The 16,924-nt window shown below is 35.5% G+C and overlaps 2 protein-coding genes across 2 annotated transcripts; one reads left to right on the top strand and one right to left on the bottom strand.

Moving 5' to 3' along the window:
• The first annotated feature begins 9,530 nt into the window (after nt 1–9,530).
• Nucleotides 9,531–10,363, top strand: LOC138312912 (uncharacterized). Its single transcript, XM_069253626.1, has 2 exons — nt 9,531–9,851; nt 9,989–10,363. Exons 1-2 carry the CDS (start codon nt 9,531–9,533, stop codon nt 10,361–10,363), a joined length of 696 nt encoding a protein of 231 aa, XP_069109727.1.
• A 138-nt stretch (nt 10,364–10,501) lies between these two features.
• LOC138312911 (uncharacterized) lies at nt 10,502–15,643 on the bottom strand. The gene is made up of 2 exons (XM_069253625.1): nt 13,432–15,643; nt 10,502–10,696 (listed from the first exon to the last, which is right to left on the bottom strand). Exons 1-2 carry the CDS (start codon nt 15,526–15,528, stop codon nt 10,502–10,504), a joined length of 2,292 nt encoding a protein of 763 aa, XP_069109726.1. The 5' UTR covers nt 15,529–15,643.
• Nucleotides 15,644–16,924: the final 1,281 nt, after the last annotated feature.

Below are 16,924 nucleotides of genomic sequence, written 5' to 3'. Positions count from 1 at the left end.
TCAACCAACACAGCCATCCATAGGACGACAACTTCCAATTCGTTGAATAAATTAACTGAGCATGAATTGTTTTTTTCACATTAATGGATAAAAAAATTGACGTTTTAAATTAAAGTATTCTAAAATGCTGTATACTTTATGATATATTGAGCATATAACAACATAAATGGTACCAGTATCAGACAGATGTAAAAATGTTAACATGGAATTTGACATTTTTCATATGTGCATATATAACGAATTAATGGAAGTGTTGCTTCTTGAAATAACAGGTATGTAGGTAGCATATATATATTGCTGGAGTTAATGAAGTGATTTCAAGCTATGCGTTATTCAAAATGGTGTCTTTTTTCAGAATTGTTTAATGTGGAAAGATGGTGAACAGGTGAAGGCAGGGTGTTCCGGTCTCGCCATACCTTTTCATTCTTCGTGCTGACATTCTAGCTATTATGGTGAGGAATAATAACAACATTAAATGGACGACTATTAAGGACAAAAACAGAGTTATCAAAGGTTGCTGATGATACAACTTTTCTTTTAGATAATTTGGATAGTTCCCTTAGGTCATCTCTTAATTTACTCGGACAATATGCTAAATATTCGGGTCTTAAACCAAATATTGAAAAAGCCAGTGGATTGCAAGTAAGATCAACTCCCCTGAAAGTGTTTTCTACTCTTACATTTGTATTGGGAAGCTCAACAGATAGAATTGTTAGAAAACTTATTAAACAAAATAAAGAGGAAGACGAAGGGTTTAGCATGATAAATGTAGTAAGAGTACTTCATAAAGTTTCATAAGCTTAGTTTGATTAAGAGGTTGACAAATAATATTTCAACTTTCTTACCTAGTGTAGTGGTTTATAGATGATGGATATTATAAAACAACTCTATTAATTCACCAAAGTAAAAAAAATTGGAAGGACAATTATTAATAATGTATGAATTTAAAACAGATGGTTACTCACCTGGGTGATTTTGAGTTGTGTGAACCATTATGGTATAATTATCTGTTGAATGTTAATAGGAAATGTGTCTTCTATAAAGAATGGTATAACCATAATATATTTTATTTATGGAGAGATTTGTTGTTAGAATGTCGAATTCAAGAAAACAAATCCTGTAATTTTTTTTTACAAAAATACACTCAACTAGCCTTTCTAAGGTGATTATTCACTGTATTTTAGCCATTTCAATAATCCTATCATGTACATGACAAGGTTAAGTTGCATTTTTTAAAACAGCTGATCGGTAGCACAATAAATAAACAATGTTATATGAATTTTGTTTTATTAATTCAACGTCCTATTAACAGCCAGGGTCATTTAAAGGCCCACTACCTTTCCGAAACAGCTTTTAATTTTTAAAATGGAAATGTAAAACGAGATCGATTATTTTATAGAGTCGCATAAGTTATCAACTTACCGGTAATGCTACACTTATCATCGTCTTCTGAACAATTTAATTTAGATAAATAAAATGTTAATTTTCATAACGCGGGTCGTCTTATGTTTCCCGCCGTCGTCCTAAATACCGCGCGGTAGTATGATTATCACTGCAGCAGAAGGCAAAATAGCGGGATGAAACCCAACTGTTATCATATATTACGCAGGATTACTTGCATATGCTTGGCATTGTAACATCATCTTCGGCCATCCCTATTTATTTTCTTATGTTATTTATGATTTTTAGAAACCTTTAAATTTTGCTCCGGAAAGGTAGTGGGCCTTTAAGGACGTGTCAGGTTTGTTGGTGGAGGAAAGCTCAGAGGAAGTTGTATAATTATGCTGTAAACTGATAAAAAAATCCATGAGAAAAAAGGTAAAACATATCTCCAAAAAATCAGAAAAAATCAGGCAAACAAATAAAAACGCAAAATTGACTTTCTATATTAAATCTAATGAGTTAAAATGCTTTAAAACTTATCGGACTAAACATTGATAGTTATGTTCTGAATAGCCGACTGTATTTATTTCAATAGAAATAAAAACATTGCACAAGCTTCCAGAACATGAAAGAAAATCGTTTAAAGATGTGTTTTTGGCAAATGTGACATTCAATGAAGTTCAAAGTCATTAATATACAAACTTGATCATCATGCTACAGACAGAACATACGGAAAATAATTAGTAGTCAACTTATAAGGCGATCTCTCCCATTTGACCTTGAATGAAAGTGGAGCATTTATATTAACACACTTCGCCATTCTGCATACTTTGTGAACATTTCTATTACGTTTTTGCACTTGTTTACATGTTAAGTATTCAAATCCTTTCATTTGTAGTCCTTACTTAACACTTTAGAGAAAGGTGTTACATTAGAAGTTTGTTCCATTTTTATTCTACTAAACATACAAAAAAAATATAAAAAAATTCGTCAACCTGTTTACGAAGTATTGCCACAAGGTTAAAACTGGAAGTGAAGTCATATCGGTCATATTGGAATTGTTTTCATTGGAGTATTTCTTACCAATTCTGAGTTCATTTGTATACAATTTCGGATGCATATTAATAATCAACTATCAAATTAATAGTATTCATAAAAATATAACATTTAAGATATTGTCGAAATTCGAAATGTTCTGAAATCAAACTGACTTGTTAATTTAAGCATTCCAGCCTGTTTTTCCATTGAAAAAAGATGATAATTAGTGGAGCTATTTGTATCTTATTCAAATATGTTCTGCGCGTGTCCCAAGTCAGAACCTGTAAATGCAAGTATGCATATAGCTTATTTTATGCAGCGACACATGCCATTATTATTGATAATTAAAGTTAGTACTTTTCTGTTTTAAGCCATATATACATATGTGCACCCTTTATGTGGCCTCTTATAGTTACCCTGTGTAGAGCCCCAATATAAGGCGCTCTCTCATTGGCTGTTATATTAATACTGATTGCTGATTGGTTGTTATATCAAGCTTCATCTCTGCAAAACATTTTCACAGGCGCCATCATTTTCACCTCATTTTACGATTAATTTTTACAATTTCGGAAAGTTTGAAAACAATATTCAATCTTTCCTGCTTACCCTTTTTGTGGGGCAGTGAATATGCTGACTCTTTTGCAAGTGCAAGATTGTCAGCATTTTCACTTTGTGGCGTAATTCTGACGAATCCCCACAATAGGGAAAATATTTTGTAATAATTTGTAAATTTTGATTTTTTATCTTTATTGTTCTCTATTTGAAAAGAGAACAGCTATGTTTATTGGAATGGTCATTTTTAGAGTCTCCAGTTACAATGTATGTGTTAATTGAATATGGAGTACTAATTATTATGATGTTATGACCATTCCATTATTTTGTATGTGTTAATTGATAACTTTCATGTGATTTTTACACATATAACATGGTTTAGTTTTAATAAACCGTCATCTTATATAAGATGTTATCATCTTTATAAGATGGCCATTTTCAATTCACACATTTGTGTCGAGTTTTATGTGGAGCATGCATAAAAACCACTGTAAAATATCAAGATAGAATCGTACAAAAATAGCACAGCGGTATCATTTCTATATACATACTTATCCAGCATTTATATTTAAAGAACCTCTTCTAAATATCATAATGATATTGAGTGCCAAAATCATTATTTGTTATCTTAATTTTTTCTATGCGTGCTAGTTTTGTTTTGGTTATTTTTTTCCAGATTACCGTTTCTAACTGTCGGTAATTGAATGATGAACTCCATTTATTGTGATTCATTGCACACATTATCCCTCAACAACATGTGATTGGGTCCATATACAAGTCAGAAGTGATATGGATATATGGATATTTATTGAAATTATCCATCACTTCGGGGGACCACACAATTGAAATATGTAAATTAATTCCATTTTCATGAACTAAAATGTCTCATTGTCTTTGGCTTTTAGGAGTAAATGCCTGGATGTTTTATTAATTAGAAGCTACTCACGATTTATAATATCATAGAAAGGCGTGTACTTGAGTTCATTTCCAATAATTTTGTTAATTTTTTTCCTGAAATAAATTGAATTAGTTCAAGGGAAACTCAATTGAATTAAACGGTTTTGTTAATTTCTATTTCTTCCATACAAAACACTCTATAATTCGCAGAAACATGTTTACATAGAGATTGAGATCTCCTTCATTGTCTTTGCTAATGACAGAAGTACCCGTGGTTTATAGTCTTGAGTAACTTCCGAATAATATGGTTTAATGATATTTGAAAAAAAAAACTAAAATAAAAAAAAAACTAAAATTTTCATTTATTAGCATAGATTTAGTTTATTACTTTTTCTTAACAAATTTGTACCCAAAATATCTGAGGAATACTGAAATTTTGTAACAGATAAAAAAACAAGGCACATACAGAAGTACATTTACATTTGTCGACTGCAAAATATTTTCCTTATTTTACCATGCTTCATACTCCGCTCAAGATTTGTGAGACCTAATAATATCATTATGAGTTGTCAAAGCAGGATGGATGGTGTAATTTGTAATCTTTACTTGTCCGATTATGTTCACAGCATGTGCAATATTGAATACATCCGTAAACACGTATCTGAACTTGGTTTTTCTGACATTTATTCTTTTTACAAAATAACAATTTGCTAAAGATAAAATAATCTGTTATTTGAATGAGAAACAACTTAAAATATTATATGATTATACTCTTTAATAAAGAAAGCAGAAAGGCACTATGAAAATGCTGAGTCCAATTGCAGGGTTATCTGACCCCTTTCCAAATTGTAATTATAAAATCAACTTCCCTACATTTGTGTGACATATTATACATGCATGTTTCTTTGCCTTATCTTTTTTCTGGACAAATATCAATAGTATCATATTAAACACCTATCATAGAGCATACTATTTGGCATATGTGTCAATTGAAGAATGGGTTACTTTGTATTAAAGGCAAAATATATTGTATAAAGAAGAAGATGTATAAGATTCAGGGGACCTTCATGTAATTGTAAGATCATTATATGATCTGTATTTTTTTCTTTTTCTTTTCTGTTCCTAACACTTGTTGTGTATTCATAAATATATTTGTGATTTAATGCTAGCTAAGGCAAATGTAAGCCTATTATTGAGATTCATGAGTATCGTCCGTTTTATAATGTTATAAACAAATTCAGCATTGCTTCAGTATACATACAATATCTAGGGGTCACCACCAACCATGACCTAAATTGGAACACACACATTTATACCATAACAAATAAGTCCAACAAAACTTCTTTGGACGCAATATGTTATCATGCATAGTAAAAGTAAAAGCAATGATAAAATATTTGTTTTCTCATATAGATACACGCCGTTTTATATTTGAACAAAGTGTAATGACCATCAAAAGGGTAAGCATTTCAAAAACGCTCTGATGATAGCGATGCAGATAATGGTCACTTGAGCGATTGATCATGTAATGTAAAAAAATGGAAATGCTGAACATCCAGTACATCCATGCGAATAGCTGATTTAACGGAAACTGCCATCATATATGGTAATTATCTGTACATATATATATGTTTATAATGTTTATATTTTTGTTAATGAGTCAAATGCTTATTTACACAAGCTCTATATTAACGCATCGTAATCATACCAATGCCTGCCCAGTCTCATTATTTCTACAGTACCCATTGTATTATAGCTGTATCATATGTCATTGCCACGCTATATACATCATTTTTTTGTATGTATGTATTTGATCTAGGTTAATAAGGCGGCGTGCCCGGCATGTGACAGGGCATGGAGGGTCACTAGGGGCAATATAAAGAACAACCAACACAATGTTTACACTACACATATATGAATAAAAGCATGCACTCTATGAACATGTACACCATGTATGGTGTAGTAGCATAAATTGATATCAAAATTATATTGTTCATTCTCTGTATATATGTTACATACATTCTTTTAACAAGGAGTAAAGATGTAAACCCAAACTCGGGCCCAATGTACAAACTTGAAATTTCACAACTTAATATAAGATTTAAAAAAAATAAAATTGATGTTGTGTAGACAGAATTAAGTGACAGTGATATTATTTGTCTTACTGAGACACATCTTAGTACTACAATTTCTGATTCTGAACTTAAAATATCTGGTTATTCCGAAAATATCTATAGACTGGACAGAAAAACTGGCCCTGGTGGTGGTGTCTTAATATACTACAAAGAGAATATTGTCACTTACAGACGACATGATTTAGAGCATGATGAAGCTGAGATGTTATGGAGAGAAGTTCACATAGAGTCACATACATTTCTTTTAACTTGTCTCTATAGACCTGAATCACCTATTAGATACTGGGACATATTGGATTCTGTCATTGAGAAAGCTATTGATAATAATATCGATATAATAATTACTGGTGACATAAATATTAACATGACCAATTTTCAACCACACTCCCATCTTGGTAGACTGATGTCTAAGTTTGATCCGTCTAACTTAATTAGTGAATATACTCGCATCACTCCAACATCAGCAACTTCATTTGATATTGATTTTACTAATAACAAGAACAATATAAAAAATCCTCCTATATGTAGTGAACATTCATTGATTAATTTCAATATTTCTTTCACAGTTTCTTAAATTCTTAATTATCCAGATGCTGATTTTGATAAAATGAATAGAACACTCTTGGAAAAAAATGGAAAAGCCTTATAAATAGACATGATACGAATGAGTTTAATAACATATTATGTGATACAAGAAAACCCCTAATAACTGAACGTATACCTACTAAATATGTTACAATTAGGCGAAATGATAAAAAAATGGATGAATAATGATATCAGATAACAGTATGACAAAGAAACATAGCACATAGGTAAGCAAAATCACCTAATTCTGCACTCCATTGAGAAAATCATAGAATCAAAACAAAGGAAACCTTAAGTAAGATACGTGAAGCAAAACAATCATATAATCAAAATCTACAAAAAATCCCTTTCTGATAAATCAATTCCCCCTAATAAATGGTGGAAAATTGCACGCTATGTCTTAAATATCAATAATAAAACCACTTCTAAGCCCCATCTTATTAATAGTAACTCAATCATTAAATATCGATTTGATAAAGCTGATTGTTTGAATAAGTATCTTTTATCCATATATTCTACCTCTGAAGATGTAGAACCACTACCTGAAATTACCCACCGATTTCCCCACTCCATTTCTAATATTACTATAACTCAGCAGGATGTTAAAGATCAGTTATTTTTACTGAATGGTAATAAACCTGCTGGACCCGATGACATAATTCCTAAAATAATAAAACAACTACAACCATCATTATTTTTCACTCTCCTTTATAACAAGACAATTGAAACAGGTATAAATTAAATGCAATTTACAAAGGTAAAGGGCAAATTAATGATGTTTCTAACTATTGGTCTATATCTGTCACGTCATGCTTAAGTAAAATGTTGGAAACAAATATTTTTAAATACCTATATAACTACCTCTAAACATATCAAATTTTAGTCAGGTTTTACTCCCAAAGACTCAACTGTAAATCAATTATTGTTCATTTACCATAATTTAGTTAATTGCCTAGATCAAAATAAAGAAATAAGATACATATTCTGTAACATCAGTAAGGTATTTGACCAAGTTTGGAATGATGGTCTGCTTTACAAATTGAAATCATGTGGATTTAAAAGTAATCTTTTAAATTGGTTCAATTTTATTTTATCATCAAGAAAGCAGAGTTACTACTGAAGGGTACTACTCAACTTTTAATCCGGTCCAAGCAGGAGTTCCTCAAGGTTCAGTCCTCGGACCACTACTATTCTTAATTGATATTAATGATATTGTCGATTGTGTCTCACACAAAACAAAACTATTTGCCGATGATACTTCCTTATATGGTATATGTTATAACAATCCGAAAGAATTAGCCCAAAATCTGTCATATGATCTCAATAATATCAAAACATGGACCACAAAATGGGACATCAAATGCTAAACCCTGCTAAAACAGAGTCTGTAATATTTTCTAGGAAAACTGTTTAAAATCATCCTGTTATACATTTTCATGATAATCAAATTACTGAAAACAAAACACATAAACACCTTGGTATTTCACTTAGTGATGATGCTAAATGGAATCTACATATTTCAAACGTATATGATAAAAGCTTTTAAAATACTAAATATGTTAAGAATGCTTAAGAAAATTGATAAGAAATTACTAAATACTATATATATATGTAATATTAGACCAGTAATTGAATGTACACGAGTTCAAAAATATCTAAGACTATTAGAATCAATACAATTAGAGGCTGTAAGATTAATAATAGGCCTACGTAAAGGCACATTTCATGATAAATTATACAAAGAACTAGGTGGGGAACATTAAAATACATAAGATATCAACATAAACTCATTTTAAGGTACCGAATAATGATAAATGAAACACTGGATTATCTAAGAGATATTATTGAACCTTTTATACATGATGAGACACTTTATAGGTTTCCCTTCGCACAAACAGATTATTTGATCCTCCTTTATGTCGCACAGTAAGATATTTTGATTTTTTTTTCAATTATGCTAAATGAAATGAATAAGATAGCTGATGAAATCCATAATATTGCATCATCCTCACAACTAAAGAAAATTCTAATTAAGAATAGCAAAATTTCAACTGACATAACCGATGTGTTAAAATACTTCGGTAATCGGAATGCAAATATTATTTTATGCGAATAAAGAAATAGTGCAAGTAATTTAAATTGCGACCGATTCATGGATCACGTTATAGAATCCCAAATGTTTGAATGTTAACGATCATTTTAAACTGCATATCACAATATCTTAATCTATATCAAAACCATCGTTTGCCGCTGGAACAACATCTGCATCATCATCATCTTAACCGTATGATTTACAGATTTTAACGATACTGAAAATATAACTATATTAACGCACTTGTCTAATGATATAGCTCAATCAGAAATATTTAAAATTTGATTCATTTGTGTAAATAAAACATTGATTATTCTGGTATATGTAGCCTTGTACATGTAGTTCATACTTATAAAATTCATACATTATTGTTTATACAATGTATGTACATGTATCTCTAATCCTTCATCCCTAGAGATCCACCTTGGTACAGGTAGCAACTCACAATGTATTTGTACTATGGGCAGCCTAATGATAATTATCCAACTTTATTTTTGAATTGTCTCAATGTTAATATAATTATCATTCTTCTTTTCGTTTGCTATTTCAAAATCATCAAATATTTAAGTGATGTAACTCCTAAGAAACTAATCATGGATAAACACTTGTAATTACAAAAAAAATAATTGTAACTCCACAAATCAAATATATGTATATTATGTGAGATTGGTTCTTGATTCCGATCAGTGGATGGCTAATCGGTTATACACAAGTGTATTTTATAGCATGTATCTGTTGTGGCGAATAGAACTAATATCGATATATACCGATGTATATATATTTAACTCCAACTCCCGCTCAAATCGTTAACGGAGGAGTTCAAGGTTACCAAAGTACGTCAGGTCATCATGTTGAGGGACAGTGCGGATGACAAGGTCAGAGAAGCGAGGGTCGTTACACAAACAGAAAAAAAGTGGGACGCTAAACAGGCTTTGAAGGAAGCAGAGGCAAGACTTCGGCATGGTGATATCGTAGGGTCCGTAACATCAAGGCGCCTTGGCCTGGGGACCATCACAAGGCCAAGGTGGGGAAGTGCAAACCATCGGACACGTAGAGACATGGCCCCGGCAGAGATTAGATCGATGGATGAGGAGGCTAGGCAGGTGAATGCAGTGAGTATGAGACAGCAGGGCAGCTGGACTCACTGGGAGGGAGTGAGGCAGAGGGAAGTATCCTGGAATGATATTTGGGAGATGGAAGGTCACATACTTAGCTTCCTGCTGAAGTCCACCTACGATTTACTGCCAGGCCCAACCAACCTATTCACCTGGGGAATCAAGGACAACGCTGAGTGTGTACTTTGCAGGAAACCAGCAACCTGGCACATGTCCTCACATCATGCCAGGTGGCACTTTCAGATGGAAGATACACATGGCGCCACGACCAGGTCCTCAAGGAGGTAGCAGCAAGTCTAGACCGTGCAAGGAGGAAAAAGCGGACGATATCGAAAGGGCCAAAGTCTGTCACATTTGTGAAATCTGGAACCCGGGCTACAGGAAGCGTAGATGCTAGTGGGATACTCGCAACAGCAAGAGACTGGGAAATGAGAGCAGACATCCAGCAGAAGATGGATTTCCCAGCAGAGGTGGCTTCAACACCATTTCGCTCCGATGTTGTGTTATGGTCCCGCAGCTCTAAGCAAGTAGTCTTGGTGGAACTAACAAGTACCATGGGAAGATAGGATGGAAGAGGCCAACGAACGGAAGCAGCAGAAATATCAGCAGCTGGTGGAAGAATGCCAACATCAAGGATGGAAGACATGGTGCTTACCGATAGAGGTCGGATGCAGGGGTTTCCCGGCCAATCATTATGGAGAGCCCTACGGATAGCAGCAGTTAGCAGGCAGGCAGAAGTTGCTTCCAGTTGGATCTGGAGGAAGAGGGAGAAGTGGATTGGTCACCAGCAACAGTGCTAGCCACAAGGTGACGAAAGGCAGAAGGACAGACATCGCTGCCCGTGGCGATGAACAGGCAGAAATAAGACAACTACTAGATGTAAAACAATCTCGAATATACTGGAAGAAATGTGTGTAAAGTATGTTTCATATATTCATGTCAGAAATTTTGGTTATTATATTAAAATGAAAATTAACTGTTAATTTATAGAGTTACAATAAATATGATCAAAAATTATATAGTTCCTCATCTAGGAGTTACAGTTCCAGTTTGTATTTGAAGAACAAATGAAGAACAAATGCATCACAGACATTTTGATGACTCAGATTATTTTTTTTATGATAAAAATATATGATTTGGATAATATATATCATTATAAAATATTCTGTCATTGATACTTGAAATGTTTATTTCCATTTCTTGTAATCAGTATATAAATTAAGATTATTATAAAATAAAGATAAGGTGTCTTAGTCAACATTTGAAGATGCTTACTTTTAAAACTCAGCGTCGTTTATATGATAATGAATTACCAGTATTGTGTATATTCATAGAAAAAAGGTCCTTGTGATTTGTGTTACGGTGTTACGGCATGTATCTAAATACATGTCCGTATATATATATTGTTGATCTCTACAGGTATTGATACAAAATTAATACTATTCCCGATTTTGTTACGGTAATATAGGCATGTTCTGTATTTTTGTGTCAAAATCAACTTGTCCAGCAAATTTACACGCTACATAAATGTGTCCCGTATACGTACAGTAGATTGCATGCACTTCAGTTCCTCAATGAAATGGCTATTTATACTACGTTTACTATATATAACCCAAGAAAATTACTTATATAATTTTCATTATCGTCGGAAGATGTATTAGCTGATTTAATTTAATTTTTGAATACAATCAAAGTCATCATAAAAAACGTCAATAGTTTTTAACCGATATATTGGGGGCCATCTTCAGTGTGGACGAGGAAAGTCGCCGATCGATTTCGCACATGTGCTTGTGAAACTGATCAACGTCAAGTTCGTGGGACTGAACGATGGGTGCATCTGTTGATTTATGAAGTCATAGTATTGTTAAAATGGTATGTTAAGAATGGTAAATCTGTGTATATTGGTCAGTATCTTCGTGACTTTTATTGATATATAAGTTTTGCCAGATTGGTGATAAAAATGGTTAAAACTGACCCGGTATCGCGTAAAACCACACATTAAAAGCACTTTTTTAGTTGAAATCTTTGTTTCTGAAAAAAATGTAGACATTGCAGGATAGCATTGGGATAATAGGTTATCAATATTTTGAAGTTCAAGCATTATTGTTCAGTACATTTTAATTAACAAGGGATTCCATACCCGGTCCGAGCACTGAAGGTTACGTCGACAGAAAGACGACGTCATCAATTTAAAATGATCAATGTTTCAGTCGGCATCTTTTTGTTAGGACACAAAATACATGTAGCATTTGATATGTCCAGTTTTAGCAGGTACAATCACTATCTCAATAGCTCCTGAAATAAGGGAGTTATGACGATTTGTTCAACACCGACACGTTATTGGCGTAGTTTGGCGTATTTGGTAGATAAGTAATTAACAGTACCATTGATTCTATTTTAAATGTGAATATTCAGAAGACTTCGAATTTTGAAAAATTCGTTATTCAGATAATATTTACAGATTATCAAGTCCATATAATCATTTTGATACTTGTGGGACATAATATTAAATCTAAGACATTGATGATGGGAATGTTATTGTCATATCATAGCCTGTAAAATCCTTCTTGGGCATATATTGTTGAATTTGTTAAGCACAGAAAAAATGCTTTTAAGTAAATTATTATGAACATACTATGATTTATAAGCTTACACTTGAATTATTACAATATGTCAATTAATACAGCGCAAAAAAGTTTTTAGATAAACCATTTTATTCATTTTTTTGTATTTATACACAAATGCTCTTCACGAATGAGACGATCTAGCTGATCTATTCACTGTCTAGCTAGTCTATATATTAGTGGTAAAAGGCGCAGGTACGTTTGGCTAGGCGATTGGGTGCCGTAGATCGTGAGTTTGAGGCCCGGATAGGGCACGAGTCAATAAATTGTCATGCTTTGTTAAATTGTCTTTCTTTAATATACACATATCCAGCATGGGTAGTGTAGTTATAGATAGCACAACATGTACAGTGACTGATCAGATGTGCGGCGATTAGTCATCCCACCGCTGCCACTAAAAATTGTAGTGTGGGAGAACGGTGATTATGATGCACAAACCAGGGAGACAATCAACTACAATATATACAATTTATTTACATAGACATTTTACATTGATGTACAAATCGATCCATCTTGCTCACACAGATTCATTCATTCTCACTCAATAAGCCTAAATAAATATATATATATACACAAGAACGGTTGCAAATGTTCAAATACTGTCTCTGCACACGATCACTATCCACTATGATGACTCATGCGCGCAGTAATGTGATGTCCATGACAACGACGACGTCACCCAGACGTAAACGACATAAACAGTTGTACAGTTGTTCCCGCGGTCTCGTTCAGGACCCGCGAACATTCTCTCTCTGGCTCTCATGTGTCACCCAGACACTTAACATAGGATGCTGTTCAAAGCCGCAGCTGAAGATATTAGCGTCCTAAAGGCGACTCCCGACCCCTACCAGCACAATTATGAGCATTCAATTTGTAGGCGGTCCAGCGAGTCTCATCAGTCCGTGGAACCAAAATATCATGTGTTGAATTGAATCTCTCCCACGAGACCATTACACATGGGATGGTACGGGGTGGTTGTTAGTTTGCCGGAAAGATAGCAGCCTGCTTACTTCCTTCATCACTGCTGACGTAAATTGCGTGCCCTGGTCTGTCAACATTTCCGATGGGATTCCGACTCTGCTGAATATATCCACCAGTGCTTCCGCTACTCTTTCAGCCTCTATCCCTGGTAGTGGTACAGCCTCTGGATACCTTGTTGCATAGTCCACAACTGTCAAGATATATCGGTTTTTCCTCTCTGTGGGTGGATCCAGTGGTCCAATCAGATCTACTGCAATCCTTTTGAATGGTGTGTCGATAAGTGGCATCGTCCCCAATGGTGCCTTCGGAACTCGCCCTTTTGGAAAGGTCCTCTGGCAGATGTCACAAGACCTGCAGAATCTCGTTACATCCGCCTGAACTCCAGGCCAAAAGAATTCTGTCATCACCCGCTGTATAGTCCGACGGATACCAAGATGTCCAGATAATATCGACTCGTGTGCCATACTGATCACCTTCGTCCTTAGCTTCTCTGGAACGACAACTTGTCTGAACTCCTTTCCACCAGATACCTTGTCACTCTTGAATTTCCTGTACACTACTCCATGCCGCTCATAGTACGACGATGTAATACCAGGTTTCTCAAACACATCCCCCGTTTCCACGAATGTTCTAATCTTCCTCAGTGATGGGTCTTCCTGTTGCAGCCTCTTCAGCTCATCTACGCTCATATCGTCGCTGAGAGGGGGTGGTACCTTCAACGGTCTGTACGGCCTCTCATTGGCTCGTCTCTGGGCCCTCGTCTCTACTGCCTGAATAGCTGGTCTATCAACTTTCCAGTCTGGGTCTGGATCACTTGGTTCTCTTGCACCCTCCACATTACCAATAATGAGATCATACAAAGGCGTTTCTAACGTCCATGCCTCACAGTGTCCAGTGTAGAATGGCGTGTCTATAAACACATACGCTATAGGTGCGTATACCGGAGTCTTATCCACCAAATAACATACTTGGGTCCTTCCCGTCATTTGGCTGGAGTCCACAAGGCTCCTCCTCACAACAATGCCATCACTACCACTGTCCCGTAGTGCTGTAACCAAATGTTCGCCCACATATCCTCTCGTCACCGGCCGCCGTTTCCGTGTCCCCTCACTATCATACGAATCGCTAAGACTCATAACAGTGCCATCACCCTTACCTCGACCTTTTCCTCTGCCCCTCTGTTTCTTCTGAGAGCTTACAGCTGCTATTTGCTTGCCACCACTCTTCTTGTTCTTGCAGTCGTAAGACATGTGACCCTGCTTCCCACAAGCATAACACGTCTTGCTGCTCCCTGTATTCCCAGGTTTGGTCTGACTGTTCTGACTTGTTGGTTGGATCCTGTCAGGTTTACTGCTTCCTGTCTTCCCAGTCATCAATCCTACTGTAGTATTTCTTGCCTCTGCAAATCGGTCTGCAAGCTTAGACATCTCTACAAGGCTTCGAGGAACCCTCTCTTTCAAAAATAATGCTAAGTCCTTGCCACAACAATGTATGAACTGGTCCCTGATCATCAGATCCTTCAACGAAGCAAACTCCTTCCTGGTCTCGGTCATGTTAATCCATCGCAAAAAGTAACTGTCCAGTCTCACAGCAAACTGCGCAAATGTCTCGCCTGTCTCTGGTCTTGCCGATCTGAACTTCTTCCTGAATCCTTCCTCGGTAAGCTCAAACCTCTTCAGTAGTGCTGTCTTTAGCAAATCAAAATCCAAAGCCTGGTCTACTGGCATTCTAGAATCCAAAGCCTGGTCTACTGGCATTCTAGAAAAGACATCTAATGCTCTACCTTTAAGCAACGCACTAAGGTTGGCTCCCCAGTTCTGCTTCTCCCACTTCTGTGCTAAAGCATACCTCTCAAATCTGCTAATATAAGCATCCATATTATCCTTTCCTTCCTCAAACGGTGGTAGTTTGGGACCCTTCATCGCTGTAGACGCTGTTACTGGCTGACTTGTAGTAAATGGTTTTTTCTCTTCAGCCTGTGCTAACTCTATCCTCCTCAAGTGTTCTTTATCAGCAGCCTGCTGCTCTAACATTAGCCTCTCCTTGAGTAATTCTTCCTGCTGAGTTGCCGTTTCCCTCTTCTCTTTCTCAACAGCTAACTCTGCCTGCAATTTGAACTCTTGCATCTTTAACTCATGATCCCTCTGCGCCTGGGCCTCTTGATCTGCTTTCTCCCTCTGCTGCTGCTCTCTTGCCTCCGCCCTATCAGCTCGCTGTAATGCCTGTTGTTCACTAACAAATTTCTGTAAAGCCTCACCTTCATAACTTAACTCCTTACCAAGTGCTACCAGCATGTGCTCCGTTCTTTTCAGTATGAAGAAAGAGTCAGGAAAGTCGTTAGGCAAGAAGTCGGGTCAAACATACTAATATCTATTTGGATATTCATATACTTAACCAAGTGACAATCGATAATCTACCCGTAAGTACAGCATCAACCAATTATCCCACCGCTGCCACCAAAAATTGTAGTGTGGGAGAACGGTGATGATGATGCACAAACCAGGGAGACAATCAACTACAATATATACAATTTATTTACATAGATATTTTACATTGATGTACAAATCGATCCATCTTGCTCACACAGATTCATTCATTCTCGCTCACTAAGCCTAAATAAATATATATATATACACAAGAACGGTTGCAAATGTTCAGATACTGTCTCTGCACACGATCACTATCCACTACGATGACTCATGCGCGCAGTAATGTGATGGCCATGACAACGACGACGTCACCCAGACGTAAACGACGTAAACAGTTGTACAGTTGTTCCCGCGGTCTCGTTCAGGACCCGCGAACACACTCTCTCTGGCTCTCATGTGTCACCCAGACACTTAACATAGGATGCTGTTCAAAGCCGCAGCTGAAGATGTTAGCGTCCTAAAGGCGACTCCGACCCCTACCAGCACAATTAGGGCATTTCATTTGTAGGCGGTCAGGCGAGTCTCATCAGTCCGTGGAACCAAATCTCATGTGTTGAATTGGCTGTCTTATCCACTCAGCAGCCGTATCGTATCCTCACATACGGGTATGTCAATCCCACGTATTGAGACTAGACATCTCCAAAATACAGATGCATATACAACTCTAGATGAAATACTCACGAACATCATACGTCATCCATAACTCTTTCATACTTTGTTAACAAATGAATAATTATATCAATTTACTGACAGTAACACTCATGTCGATATTTTATGTTACCGTAAATTCTGTACATCATAAGAAGCTAAAGACACTAAACCACCTCAAAACTAAGAATAATATACGAAGATTGATGATAACAGTGACATAACAAAATAACAAATACATAGCTTCTAACATTTAACTGATTCCTACTCACTATTTAATTACGTTATAGATACATGAAATTACCTACTATTATAATACACAAGTTAACTATATCCTATACATACTGTCATAATCATAAGAGTACTAATGTCCTTAACGTCACACATAATGAGTTATATTCGTGAACATCACAACAACTATTATATGTAACAATGTACTCATGAG

This window comes from Argopecten irradians, unplaced genomic scaffold (genome assembly GCF_041381155.1).
Source record: "Argopecten irradians isolate NY unplaced genomic scaffold, Ai_NY scaffold_0519, whole genome shotgun sequence".
In the NCBI taxonomy this organism is placed as follows: domain Eukaryota; kingdom Metazoa; phylum Mollusca; class Bivalvia; order Pectinida; family Pectinidae; genus Argopecten; species Argopecten irradians.
Note: the sequence above shows the minus strand (reverse complement) of the source record. Positions and strands in the feature narration are given on the sequence as shown.

Excerpts from the sequence above, each read along its gene's own strand:
- LOC138312911 (XM_069253625.1), bottom strand. The coding sequence starts at position 15,528 with ATGCAAGAGTTCAAATTGCAGGCAGAGTTAGCTGTTGAGAAAGAGAAG. Across the intron at positions 10,697-13,431 it reads CGTCAGCAGTGATGAAGGAA|TATATTCGAGATTGTTTTAC; the intron begins GTAAGCAGGCTG and ends CATTTCTTCCAG.
- LOC138312912 (XM_069253626.1), top strand. The coding sequence starts at position 9,531 with ATGTTGAGGGACAGTGCGGATGACAAGGTCAGAGAAGCGAGGGTCGTT. Across the intron at positions 9,852-9,988 it reads AGGGAGTGAGGCAGAGGGAA|GAAACCAGCAACCTGGCACA; the intron begins GTATCCTGGAAT and ends TGTACTTTGCAG.